The 13,992-nt window shown below is 35.8% G+C and overlaps 1 protein-coding gene across 5 annotated transcripts in view; it reads right to left on the bottom strand.

Annotated features, from left to right (window-relative positions):
* Window positions 1–6,527: 6,527 nt before the first annotated feature.
* The window catches only part of osbpl6 (oxysterol binding protein-like 6), a 63,667-nt gene continuing 56,202 nt past the window's right edge, over window positions 6,528–13,992 (bottom strand). For all 5 annotated transcript variants that reach the window (XM_033617542.2, XM_078174511.1, XM_033617544.2 and 2 more), the window contains 7 exons: window positions 13,634–13,697; window positions 13,369–13,447; window positions 10,635–10,779; window positions 10,330–10,474; window positions 10,029–10,155; window positions 9,777–9,899; window positions 6,528–7,872 (listed from right to left, as the gene is read on the bottom strand). In XM_033617542.2, coding sequence (XP_033473433.1) covers window positions 7,761–7,872; window positions 9,777–9,899; window positions 10,029–10,155; window positions 10,330–10,474; window positions 10,635–10,779; window positions 13,369–13,447; window positions 13,634–13,697 — 795 coding nt within the window. In that variant the 3' untranslated portion in view covers window positions 6,528–7,760. The remainder of the gene's footprint in view (window positions 7,873–9,776; window positions 9,900–10,028; window positions 10,156–10,329; window positions 10,475–10,634; window positions 10,780–13,368; window positions 13,448–13,633; window positions 13,698–13,992) is intronic.

Here is a 13,992-nt window from a genome sequence, read left to right as displayed (position 1 = left end):
GTATGTCGTCCAAAATCACGAACAAATAGTCAGAGTATAGCATGTCGTCAAAAATCATGAAAAAAGTCATAGTATAGCATGTTGTCAAAAATCATGAAAAAAAGTCATAGTATAGCATGTCGTCAAAAATAATAAAAAAAGTCATAGTATAGTCTGTCGTCCAAAAGTGTGAAAAAAAGTCATAGTATAGCATGTCGTCAAAAATCAAGAAACAAGTCATAGTATAGCATGTTGTCAAAAATCATGAAAAAAGTCATAGTATAGCATGTCATCAAAAATCATGAAAAAAAGTCATTGTATAGCATGTCGTCAAAAATCAAGAAACAAGTCATAGTATAGCATGTCGTCAAAAATCATGATAAAGTAAGTCATAGTATAGCATGTCGTCCAAAATAATGAAAAAAGTCATAGTATAGCATGTCGTCAAAAATCATGAAAAAAAATCAGTTTTTTTTTATCAAAAATAATAAAAAAACTTCATAATAAGGTATGTCATCCAAAATCATGAAAAAAGTCAAAGTATAGCATGACGTCAAAAATCATGAAAAAAAGTCACAGTACAGCATGTCGTCAAAAATCATGAAAAAAAGTCAGTTTTTTTAATCAAAAATAATAAAAAAAACTTCATAATAAGGTATGTCGTCCAAAATCATGAAAAAAAGTATTAGTATAGTATGTCGTCCAAAATCATGATAAAAAAGTCAAAGTATAGCATGACGTCAACAATCATGAAAAAAAGTCATAGTATAGCATGTCGTCAAAAATCCTGAAAAAAGTCATAGTATACTATGTTGTCCAAAAGTGTGAAACAATGTCCTAATATAGCATGTTGTCAAAAATAATAAAAAATCTTCATAAGGTATGTCGTCCAAAATCATGAACAAATAGTCAGAGTATAGCATGTTGTCAAAAATCATGAAAAAAAGTCCTAGTATAGCATGTTGTCAAAAATCATGAAAAAAAGTCATAGTATAGCATGACGTCAAAAATCATGAAAAAAAGTCATAGTATAGCATGTCGTCAAAAATCATGAAAAAAAGTCATAGTATAGCATGACGTCAAAAATCATGAAAAAAAGTCATAGTATAGCATGTTGTCAAAAATCATGAAAAAAGTCATAGTATAGCATGTCGTCCAAAATAATGAAAAAAGTCATAGTATAGCATGTCGTCAAAAATCATGAAAAAAAGTCAGTTTTTTTTTATCAAAAATAATTAAAAAAAACTTCATAATAAGGCATGTCATCCAAAATCATGAAAAAAGTCAAAGTATAGCATGACTTCAAAAATCATGAAAAAAAGTCACAGTACAGCATGTTGTCAAAAATCATGAAAAAAAGTCACAGTACAGCATGTCGTCAAAAATCATGAAAAAAAGTCAGTTTTTTTATCAAAAATAATAAAAAAAACTTCATAATAAGGTATGTCGTCCAAAATCATGAAAAAAAGTCCTAGTATAGCATGTCGTCAAAAATAATAAAAAAAAGTCATAGTATAGTCTGTCGTCCAAAAGTGTGAAAAAAAGTCATAGTATAGCATGTCGTCAAAAATCAAGAAACAAGTCATAGTATAGCATGACGTCAAAAATCCTGAAAAAAGTCATAGTATAGCATGTCATCAAAAATCATGAAAAAAAGTCATTGTATAGCATGTCGTCAAAAATCAAGAAACAAGTCATAGTATAGCATGTCGTCAAAAATCATGATAAAGTAAGTCATAGTATAGCATGTCGTCCAAAATAATGAAAAAAGTCATAGTATAGCATGTCGTCAAAAATCATGAAAAAAAATCAGTTTTTTTAACAAAAATAATAAAAAAACTTCATAATAAGGTATGTCATCCAAAATCATGAAAAAAGTCAAAGTATAGCATGTCGTCAAAAATCATGAAAAAAAGTCATAGTATAGCATGTCGTCAAAAATCATGAAAAAAAATCAGTTTTTTTAACAAAAATAATAAAAAAACTTCATAATAAGGTATGTCATCCAAAATCATGAAAAAAGTCAAAGTATAGCATGTCGTCAAAAATCATGAAAAAAAGTCAAAGTATAGCATGTCGTCAAAAATCATGAAAAAAAGTCATAGTATAGCATGTCGTCAAAAATCATGATAAAGTAAGTCATAGTATAGCATGTCGTCCAAAATAATGAAAAAAGTCATAGTATAGCATGTCGTCAAAAATCATGAAAAAAAATCAGTTTTTTTAACAAAAATAATAAAAAAACTTCATAATAAGGTATGTCATCCAAAATCATGAAAAAAGTCAAAGTATAGCATGTCGTCAAAAATCATGAAAAAAAGTCATAGTATAGCATGACGTCAAAAATCATGAAAAAAAGTCATAGTATAGCATGTTGTCAAAAATCATGAAAAAAGTCATAGTATAGCATGTCGTCAACAATCATGAAAAAAAGTCATAGTATAGCATGTCGTCAAAAATCCTGAAAAAAGTCATAGTATACTATGTTGTCCAAAAGTGTGAAACAATGTCCTAATATAGCATGTTGTCAAAAATAATAAAAAATCTTTATAAGGTATGTCGTCCAAAATCATGAACAAATAGTCAGAGTATAGCATGTTGTCAAAAATCATGAAAAAAAGTCATAGTATAGCATGTTGTCAAAAATCATGAAAAAAAAGTCATAGTATAGCATGTCGTCAGAAATCATGAAAAAAAGTCATAGTATAGCATGTCATCAAAAATCATGAAAAAAAGTCATAGTATAGCATGTCATCAAAAATCATGAAAAAAAGTCATAGTATAGTCTGTCGTCCAAAAGTGTGTAAAAAAGTCATAGTATAGCATGTCATCAAAAATCATGAAAAAAAGGCATAGTATAGCATGTCGTCAAAAATCATGAAAAAAAGTCATAGTATAGCATGTCGTCAAAAATCATGAAAAAAAGTCATAGTATAGCATGACGTCAAAAATCATGAAAAAATAAGTCATAGTATAGCATGTCGTCCAAAATAATGAAAAAAGTCATAGTATAACATGTCGTCCAAAATCATGAAAAAAAGTCAGTTTTTTTATCAAAAATAATAAAAAAAACTTCATAATAAGGTATGTCGTCCAAAATCATGAAAAAAAGTCAAAGTATAGCATGTCGTCAAAAATCATGAAAAAAAGTCACAGTATAGCATGTCGTCAAAAATCATGAAAAAAAGTCAGTTTTTTAAATCAAAAATGATAAAAAAAAAACTTCATAATAAGGTATGTCGTCCAAAATCATGAAAAAAAGTCAAAGTATAGCATGACGTCAAAAATCATGAAAAAAAGTATTAGTATAGTATGTCGTCCAAAATCATGAAAAAAAGTCAAAGTATAGCATGACGTCAAAAATCATGAAAAAAAGTCACAGTATAGTATGTCGTCAAAAATCATGAAAAAAAGTCATAATACTATGTCATAAAAAGTATGCCACAATAACAATAATAATAATAAAAAAAAAGTCTTCAAGAAGTCAGCGTGTGCACATTTACTGTGGGCCCCTCCACTATCGTCTGGCTCCTTAAAATGGCACTCAGTCGGGGCGTTGGCGGCTTAGTGGTAGAGCAGGCACCCCATTTACAAGGCTGTTGCGGCCCGGGTTTGAATCCAGCTTGTGGCCCTTCGCTGCATGTCATCCCCTCTCTCTCTTCCCCTTTCATACTTACTGTCCTGTGCATTAAAGGCAAAAATGCCCAAAAAAATATGTTTAAAAAAAGTTGAACAATGTAAACCACATTTATCATATTATACTAGTAGTGGCCTTGACATAAAACAGAAATAATTTCAAAGTTCAAAAGTGGTGTTACATTCAGTGATGACAGCTACATGGATGACCCTTTCATGGTAAGTCATGTTGATATCTCATTGACTTTTATGGCATTTCTTTTCCATATAAACCACACACACATCATCGGTTGAGTTTTAGAGTTTTATTAGAACAAGCACTATGTAGCAGCAGTGTACAGTGTTCATGGAAAGATATGTACTTTGTTAAAATTGCACTTCAGAAGGTACCCATCAGGAAAGAGATCTGAAAGAAACTGAGCTGACACAGTGCTTTGTGATACATGTCAGTCAACAACAAAACAAAAACAAAAACCATGAGTGTCCAATTGAGAAAACAAAAACCTTTTTTGGTGTAAGGCATCTGCAACATTCATTGGCAGGCTAAGTTGTCTAGACATGCAGGTAGAACAGTGGATGAAGAAAGCATGAGGAGGTTTTCATGATGTTTTTTTTTTCCACTACAGTCTGAGCGTTGCTCCTACCTCCACACAGTCCACAGTTCAGTCTTGTTTTTTTTAAAAAAAGTCACCGACGTAGGAGGAAAAGGGAATCAGCTTCTGCAGTAGTGACCCATCTTCTAAATGTGCTGTATTTACAGTGATCACCAAAAATGTATTGGTTGCATGTTGTAGTAGCAGAGCAGTGCGGAACATCTTTAAACACTGCAAGCATTTTACACTCAAACCTTTTCTTTTCCTCTCCTAATGTCAAAACATCTCCCTTTAAGACTTAAGACAGCTTGTCCACAGCTAAACCCTCAACACTCTCAGTATAATCGATCAATAGGCAGGTGGAGACTGGGTAATGTGTTTGTTAATGGCATACCTTCTTGGCATGGGGGTTCTTATCAGTAGTGTGTTTGTGAGGCATTAATAAATGCATTATAAGGCACAGCAAGTGAAACTGACGCTAAAGAGTTGTAGCATTGAGTCTGTGATCAGGGAAAGAAAAGCACATAAACATAAAACAGGATATGGAGGCAAAGCAGTACTACCTACCTTTTTGGTTTGTAATCTACAGTACCGTATGAACAGTGCACGGAAGATGGATTTGCTTCACATAGTTTTCATTCTACATATTTATATTTAGTCTTTTTTGTCCTTCTGTGTCCTGCAGTCCTGGCAGAGGGGAACTTAAATGTGCTCTCACAAAACATGTGACTACATGTGTATATGTGTGTGTGTATGTGTGTGTGTTTGGGGTTGATTTCAATCAGAAGACCTGTGTTATTTTTTTTTTTTTTTACTGCGTAAGTTATTAAAGCCAATCTGCTTTGCAATAAATACACAAACTGCAAATAGGTGACTGGATCGTAGCAGTAGAGTCTCTGGGGAATCGCACACATTTTGAGTTTTCAATAGTATAACTGTAACTGCACACACTTGTTTGGCTTTAACAGCTAAAGGAAATATCTATATTGTTGACCGGGTGACACTTAAGCCCTGTTTTCACCGAGCAGTACGATACAGCTCAGTTGCTCGGTATGCTTTTCTTCTCTTGTATTTTTCGGCAGTATTTCTCTTTGCTGCTCCCATGCTTTCCTAAAACAAAGCTTGTCTCCGTCTTGTGATAAACAGCCACATAAGGAGAAGATTACAAAGTGTTCAATATGTCCATTGTGCCTTTTCCTGAATCACGTTTCCTGCGCTACGTTATATAATTTCACGCTAGTTACGTACCTGACGCGGCTACAACCGGGTGGTAACAACCACACCTGCATGTAAGGGTACTCTCTGCAGTGAACACACTAGGGTCTAGATACCATATCTGAAGGGGTACCTCTTTTTGGTTCCAAGGTACCGTACCGTACTGCTCGGTGGAATTGAGGCTATGCCGGGTGGCCTGCGGATGACCATTTTCTAATAAATTGATTCACACTGGGAATCTTTTTCTGTACTTTTAATGTAAATAAGTTGCTAGAGTGCAGAAATAAACATCACAAGAGAGATTGTTGTTTTTTTAAAGATTATTTTTAGGGCTTTGACGTGCAGCAAAGGGCCACAGGCTGGAATTGAGCCCGTTACTAGTGTGGCAAGGACACTGCCACTCTACCCACTGAGCTCATGGGCACCACATGATGGAGACTGTTTATCAAAGAAAGAGCGCCAGGGAAGGAGCCCTGAATATCCTCAATTTCTAGAGACGCCCCTGCATACACCTGACCTATGTGGCGCTGCTGCAACTGGATTTGCCTCTTGGCACATGTGAGGATAGCAACATCTAAAGGTTTGAAAGAGGCAATTCATTCACTACATTTGGTGATAAATATTATTAATTTTGTTAATTAAGTGGCCTCTGGTCTTCTGTCATTTTGCAAAAGTGGCCCCTGGGTAAAGCAAATTTATCTCTGACCTAGAGCATCCTGAAACTGCATTTCCATGTACCGACCTGTAGGTGGCTCTGGTGTTTCATAAAGAACTAACTATGCTTTTTGGCTGAACGAGTCATGGGAGTGCTGATATAATAAAGCAATTAATTAATTAATCATAAAAAAATGATTCCAGTTCTGATGACTGATCAATCACAAAAATACCAAACAGTTGCTGGTAATAGTAATGACTCTTTGTTTCATATCATTTTATATTATACATTTTGGTTGCTAAACTAAGCATGTGAATTTATGATATTGATATGAGCTTTGCTAAAATTTGATGGGAATTTATCATTATTTTTTTCACATTTTTTGACAGAAAATGAATACTTTCTTAATTAAATACTTTTTGATCATTTAAAAATAACTGCACATTGCAGCTCTTGGCTTGTGTAGCTGGATGTACATGACTTTTTATCCTCTTACTGGAAATATTCGACTGCTTCACTCTTATGTCAGGTCTATTTTTAAAGCCAAAAGTGTCTCCGAGGGTTCGACAGACTGCACAACCTACTACACCATCTTTTCTTAGACCTTTGATTCAGATAAAGGTCTGTTTGGGAGTCTGTCATATATATCGTGTGCCTACTATATATGGAGTGAGTTATGTGGTATTTATGTAACCATGTGATTCAGGAGCTGGTTTCACGTAACAATGTTTAAAATTAGAGAGCGGTGTAGGGGAGGGCTCCTCTGTTTACACTGAGCCTCCAGTGTGAGGAGGAACTGGACTCCATGACAGATCAGTGTTGACCGTTTAAAAAAAGAAAACATCTGTAAAGGGCGTAGGTGTGTCCTGCGTCACATGTCCAAAACACCAGAATAGGATTTACGTTTTCATACCTACTTTTCCTTCCACCACATGATCAGCTGTGAGAGCCGCTGTTTGAAAATACTCATTAAAAGTACCATCTATGGACGTCACACTTCCTCTGCTGCGGTCGAGATTAATTTTAAATGAGCTGTTTCCCGAGAGAGAGTACTGCTATCACACAGATTCAACAGTATTAAAAGGCGAAAATAAATAAAATCTGCCAGTTCACGTGATACTATTTCACTAAATTCTGAGTCCAAGATATTTTATAAAAATACCTCTTTTTTCTACAATAGTTGGTGATATAGTAAATGTGGCTTTATGCCAGTGAAAGCTGCTCTCTAAACATGCACGAAGGTATCGTAGGTAATCAAAAGGTCTACTTCAGAGACTAGTCTAACCCAAACTGCCGTCAGAAATCAAATGGCTTCAACGGAAAAGCGCTAAACTTTGTGACTTGTATGGGTGTCTTTTTAAGGCAAGGACATACTCAGAAGTCAAAGGAGCTGAGGAAAGATCTACATAGGAGTGGTACGATTGTTGCCCTGACAACCCAGCTTCCACAAGCACGATGAAGGTGATCCTACAGGATGTTTACATGGATGGATGACCATGTGGCAGTGCCACAGAACCTCGACAGGGTCACTGGGCATCAGGCCATCCTCTCAGCTCTGCAGTCGCCCGTATCCCTGCGCACCAATGTTTCATCATTAACATGTTTCTCTTAACACCATATTGTGCATAGGTAACAGCCGTCCTGTCTGCGATGACGATATGATGGACGTGGTTATCCGTGTGCTACCACAGGTTCACCGTAGGTTCCATATTGATGAAGCCGGGGTTCTTGCGGAGCTCCCAGTACATGTTGTTGGAGACCCACCTCTCCCTGTGATTGGCATCAACCACTTTCCTGAAGGAAAAGACAGATGGGACAGTTGTAAGAAGAAAGTTTCATTCACCAAGAAACAGAGGCATGATCAGGCAGGTAATATCTAGGCTGGTAAACATGCCTGGAGTCAGATGTATAAATGATGCATATGCAAAAACAAAGAAGTAAAATGCATCGCCACTTTCTACATTTAAATGCATCTATGAACACATGCTTACTTCATGTGCATACAAATTTTTTTGGAGCAATCAGAGGTTGTTGGTAAGGTGGTGACAAAATCTAGTAATAGGACACAGTTTTAGTTGTTAGACAATTTCACTGATGTGTGATTGATTTACAGTCTACAGATTAGATGTACTGTACTATGACTTTTAATTAACATACTATATTTGGCCTCAAAAGAAAATTGCAATTACATGTTATACTATGACTTGTTTTTACAAACTTTTTAATAAGGTACTATATTAGGACTTTAAAAAAACACTCTTTAATTACTTAATATACTATGACTTTTTTACCATTTTTAATAACTTTTGTGACTTACTACACTATGGCTTTTTTTAATGGCATACATTACTATGATTTTTTTGTTAATGGACTTTTCATTAACGTACTAAAAGAGGACTTAAATTTTTCTCCTTTTTTTTAAATTACATAATATCACTTTTTTTATGACATACTACACCATGACTTTTTTAGGGTATGACTTTTTTCTGACATTTTTGATACACTATACTATGACTTTTTTATGGACTTTTAATTAGTGTACTATACTAAGACTTTAAAAAGAAAAAAACTTTATAATTATGTTCTATACTATGATTTATTTGGACATACTATACCAGGATTTTTTATGACTTGTATGACATACTTTACTATAAATATTTTATGTTTTTTTTGGTTACAATAGTATGTATTTTAACGACTTTTTTGTGACATACTATACTGTGACTTTTTTGGGGGGGACTTTTTAATTACAGATGATACAATGACTTTTAAATAAAAACAAAAAAAACCACTCAGTGGCCGAGTGGTAGAGTGTCCGCCCTGAGACTGGGAGGTCATGGGTTCGATCCCCGGCCTGGTCATACTATAAAAATGGGACCCATTGCCTCCCTGCTTGGCACTCAGCATCAGGGATTGAAATTGGGGGGTTACATCACCACATGATTCCTGAGCACGGCACTGCTGCTGCTCAGTGCTCCCTCTGGGGATGGGTCAAATCCAGAGGAAAAAATTTCACACACTCAGGTGTGTGACAATCAGTGGGACTTTAACAGTACAATTATCATTATTATGACTTTTTAAATTACACTATGACTTTTTTTTTAACAAACTTTAATACAAATGTTTTTTAATTTTTAATTGAAATAGTCTAATTTTTTTTTTAATGGACTTTTTAATAATGTACTTTATAAGGACTTTTAAAAAAAAATAATAACTTGACTTTGACTTATGTGGTGATATACTTTACTATAAATATTTTATGACTTTTTTGACATACTGAATGGATGAATGAAAATGAATGAATATGACTTTTTAATGACCTTTTATAACATACTTTACCATAAATCTTTTGACTGTTTTTGGCAAACTGACACTTTACTATGAATATTCTAATTAATATTTTGATACTTTCTGAAGTGTATTGTGATTTAGCCTCAGTCATGTGGTTAGACACTGTGTTCCTACACCATTTCAAATTTAATCCCAACAATCTGTCTGAACACTTTTGCCAGCTGCTGTTCTTTCATTGAAAGACAGGCAGAAGAACTGAACTCAAATGACGAACATGTCTACATCCATTTTTGTTTAACAGTAAAAATGCAGCTAAACCAGAACCATGTGTGCCTAAAATATGTATGTGTATGGATTTCTATCTTTGTATGTACTCAGAGTTTTCTCTGACTGGTGTCTGTGCTTACTTAAAGAAGCGTGGCTCAAGTTTGATGTTGTTCTCCTCGTTCCACTTCCTCCGGACTCTTTGAAGTTCCTCAATGCGCTGCTTTTCTAAGGATGCCATCTCCAAGTTCCCCTCCTCCAGATGCCTGTGTGACCCAAACATCACTTTTAAGTTAACAGTAAGTCAGCTGGTTATAAAGAGAAGAGCAACAGAATTCACTCTGCTGTAAGGAGGACATTTTCAAACTGCACTCGTGATGGATGTGATGCGGTACCTTTGATCAGGCCTAAACCGGGCGTCTGTACGGGGCAGAGCATCTTTCAACTCGGGGCAAAGCTCATTCAGTTCAATGGCAAACCTGGTGAAGCCGTAGTATAGCTCATAGTCTGTGGGCATGGAGCCTGTGGAGGAGAGGAAACATAACATAACCAAAAAGGGAAAATCATTTTATCATCACTAACTTTCCTGCAACCAAACCGATGTGAAAGGGAACAAAATATATTGTCAAAAAATGTCCCTTGAAAACTTCCAGTGAAAACCACTAATGTGAGTGTGGATGAAGAAGCAGTGCCTACCTGGCCTCCAGACACATTTGGCAGAAGGTGGGACACCACAGTAAAGGCCCTCATGCCACTTTCCAAAGAGTCTGTGGATCACTTTCCCCTCTTGATCCATCACAAATCCTTGAACCTCGTTCACATTAGAACTCCAGTAGTTTCCCTAACAGACAAATTACACATTGTTAACTTCCTTTTACCACAGTTCAGATGCAACCATCGTGAATTTCACATTAAAACACAGTGAATCCTTGCAAGGCAAAAAGGTGATGCATTTAATCACATCTAAACACAGTTATCATTGTTTGCTGAAGGTGTCTCACCTTGACGAAGGTAAGTTTGCAGAGGCAAGCGCTGCTCTTTGTGTTTCTGATGGTGATCTCCCCGTAGTGCTCGATCCACCGTCGCCCACTGAGAATGTTGTGCACACAGGTGGTGACTTTGTTCCATTCGTAGTGATCTCCAAACCTAGAAATACACAACAACAGCTGATTGGCTTGATGTGCTACTCAAGTGACATGAGCTCAGATGATAAAAGAAAGTGATGAATTCACAACTGTCAGTGATCTAGTTTGATCTGGCAGCTTGTTCAGCAGCCCCAGATTCTCAGCAACTCCTGGAACTCCTTATAGACTAATCTGGCCCACATAAACACATGGACGGGCCTCACAGTCATATTCACAAAGACTGAGCATTCAAGACCTCTGTGTCTTTATACTTGAAAAAGATTTTTTAAAAAATGATGGTAAAGACAGAAGAAAAGTTGAGGTTTGGCATGACATTTCTGCTCAGTCAAACTTTTAATAGGTCAGTATAAACAATATGTAGTCAGGTTAATGAGTCATTTCTGCTCTGAAATTCTACATATAAGTAAACAAGTCACATTTTTGCATTATTTTTTTCTATTTTATATTACAGTGTTGATCAAATACTGACTGAGAAACATTCAAGTTTCACAATAAATGCAGTAAATATTAGATTTATGGATGCAATACTGAGAATCTGCCTCTCACACCGCATTCATGTCATACTTGATGGATAGGAGAGACTTCATGTCAACTCAAGATGGTTGTATGATTGAAGAGTTCTGCCGCCCTGACACCAAACGACTTTTTAAGCAATGTCACTGTCGCAGACAAATCTCCGTTGTCTGAGTTTTGCTTGAGTTGTGGTGCCCTCTCGGATCTTAATAGTTTGGTGTAAGGTGGTCATAAAACTCAGACCGGGATGTCTTAAGTCAGTCTTTTTCTCATCTTGACGTCCTGTCTAGGGATGCACTATATTGGATTTTTTGCTGATACCCGATGTGCCAATATGCCAATGTCAATATATCCACCTAATTTTAGAGATCATCAAGTCTCTCTTGCAGTGGAATTAACATCACGTTATGCATGCATACTCTTATCGTGATGGCCCACCAGCAGATGGAGATATGAAATACAAAGCTTTTCAGTGTATGTAATATTCATTCATTAGGCAAAATAAGAAAAAGCATGTTAGTCAATTCTAATACTTCATTTTAAAGCCAATATCAGCTGATACCAGTGACATGCCAATATTATCGTGCAACCCTAGTTCTGACAAAATCTAACATTAACCTTACTTTAATTTTATCTTAAGTTTTTAGTCTTGGCTCACGCAAAGAGTGAAGATCAATGACATGAATATTGTCAACAACCAATGGCCACACTCTCTCCAGCACCAAACAAGAAGGAGCAAATCAGGGAGACAGTAAATATGGAGGGGACTCTGGGGAGGTGGAAGAATATGAACAAGTCTCAGTTCCCTTGTACTGTGAGAAACTGGTTGTGAAGTTGTGGAGTGAACAAGAGCCACTGTTTAATTCGATGTGTATCTGATCAACCAACCAGCACTCATTTATTGAGACATCTTAATTTTTGAAAAGGTTCGCTTCTCATTCCCACAGTCTCCTCCCGCTACAACAGTGCAACTAACCAACAGAGGTTGGTGGCGAGGCGACAAAACCCAGAATGTAAAGTTTACACACACACATACAGTTTCTCTTTAAAGGTATATTGATGCTGAAATGACAAAAATACTGTCGACATAGGACACCTTTTATCTTGTGTTTCTAGATTTATGTGTTTTTGCTGTCATGTAAGGAATTATTAATGTCATATTTTTTGAAGAGAGTTTGGTGTAATGTTTTCCACCAGTGGCAGGATGGTAAATAATCCCAAAAGAATCTAGTTTTAGTCTTGCAAATGGTGACGATGCATGATCCCCAGACTTTGTAAAACCTTACCGTGTGTGACTAAAAACTCTGATTGTCTATAGATGTGAGAGGGTGTGTTTTCAAAGTCTTAGTGTGTGGTAAGCATTAGTTGTTGGAAATACTGTGCATTTTCAATATGACACATCCATTAAATCTGGGTGTAATTATCTGCATTTTGATGTTTCCACCAAGGACCACTTTGGAAATAAGTGTTTTTAGTGATGATTTTAAGTGCTACCCTCTGGGATTTTTTTTAATGTCATGATTCTCCTGTGAGACATTTTGTTTTCAAATTCCAAATAAAAATCAAATCAAATTAAAGGCACTGCTGTATTATTAACCCTTTGAAACCTGGAGCGACATCACTATTCTTGTGCTGCTTTCAGATGCCTTTCGCAAGTATTTAAACCTTTGACCCTTGAGCAAAATTGGTGTAGTTTCTTTCAGAAACATGGGAAAAAAGGCAATGAGCAGATTGGTAAGAAATGTCCCACAAATTGCAGGAAAAAAAGAAAGAAATTAAAATAACTAGGGAACAAAAGAAAAAACTAGGGGAAAACTATATTTATAATAAGCACTCTTTTAAGGTCATTTCCTTGTTTGTTTGTTTTTAACTACCAACCTTTTTTATACTAATTTTCTTGTTTTTAATTTTCTCTTTCTACTAATTTCTTGCTAATTTTTTTTTGGTCATTTCTTCTTTCATTGCTCATTGCCTTCCGAAGCCAATTTGCTCATGTTTCAAAGGATTAAGCACCAATTTGGGATATATATCACAGGTTAGGTTTAGTCACTACACAAAGCAGCTGGATCAAAGTTACCTGGGAATCATAAGATTCACGGTCCCGATCGGTAAAATCTCCATCGATTTCCCCCAGAACTTGTTTTTCCACCTCACATCTGAAAAGCAAACAAACATCAACAATGTACTCATCAGTCAAATCTTTGCAATTCTTCTAAAAATGTAAGAAATGAAAACCAATTTTTAATCTGTAAAACTGCAGCTGGATATTAAAGAGGCTAAATGAGACTGGAAGGCTCATCTGCTGTGATGAAACCCCCTCACTAATTAGGAGAGTACCCCACCTTGCCAGAAGGTGAAGTTCTTGGACTCACAGTGGCAGGCGGAGATGGGAGGGTGGTGGCTCACCTTTGAGAGGAGATCAAATGAAAACAGTCTGACAGCTGTTGTTGTTGAGATTACACATCATATACATCTCTGTGAGTCTGCACTCAGAGGACACGTGATGGACTACAAGTGCACACATTCTGACTTTGCTGTAGAGCTGAAACAATTAGTTGATTGACTGATTTTGATCATTTAGAAATAGTAATTTTTCAACCAGAAATGCAGATTTTTTTTTTTAGGTTCCAGCTCCAGAAATGTCAATATTTATTTGTTTTTCTCCACCTGATAGTCAATTGAAAACAAGGCAAACAAAACA

Source organism: Epinephelus lanceolatus, chromosome 14 (genome assembly GCF_041903045.1).
Source record: "Epinephelus lanceolatus isolate andai-2023 chromosome 14, ASM4190304v1, whole genome shotgun sequence".
NCBI classification, from domain to species: domain Eukaryota; kingdom Metazoa; phylum Chordata; class Actinopteri; order Perciformes; family Serranidae; genus Epinephelus; species Epinephelus lanceolatus.
This window is presented reverse-complemented; position numbering and strand designations above follow the sequence as displayed.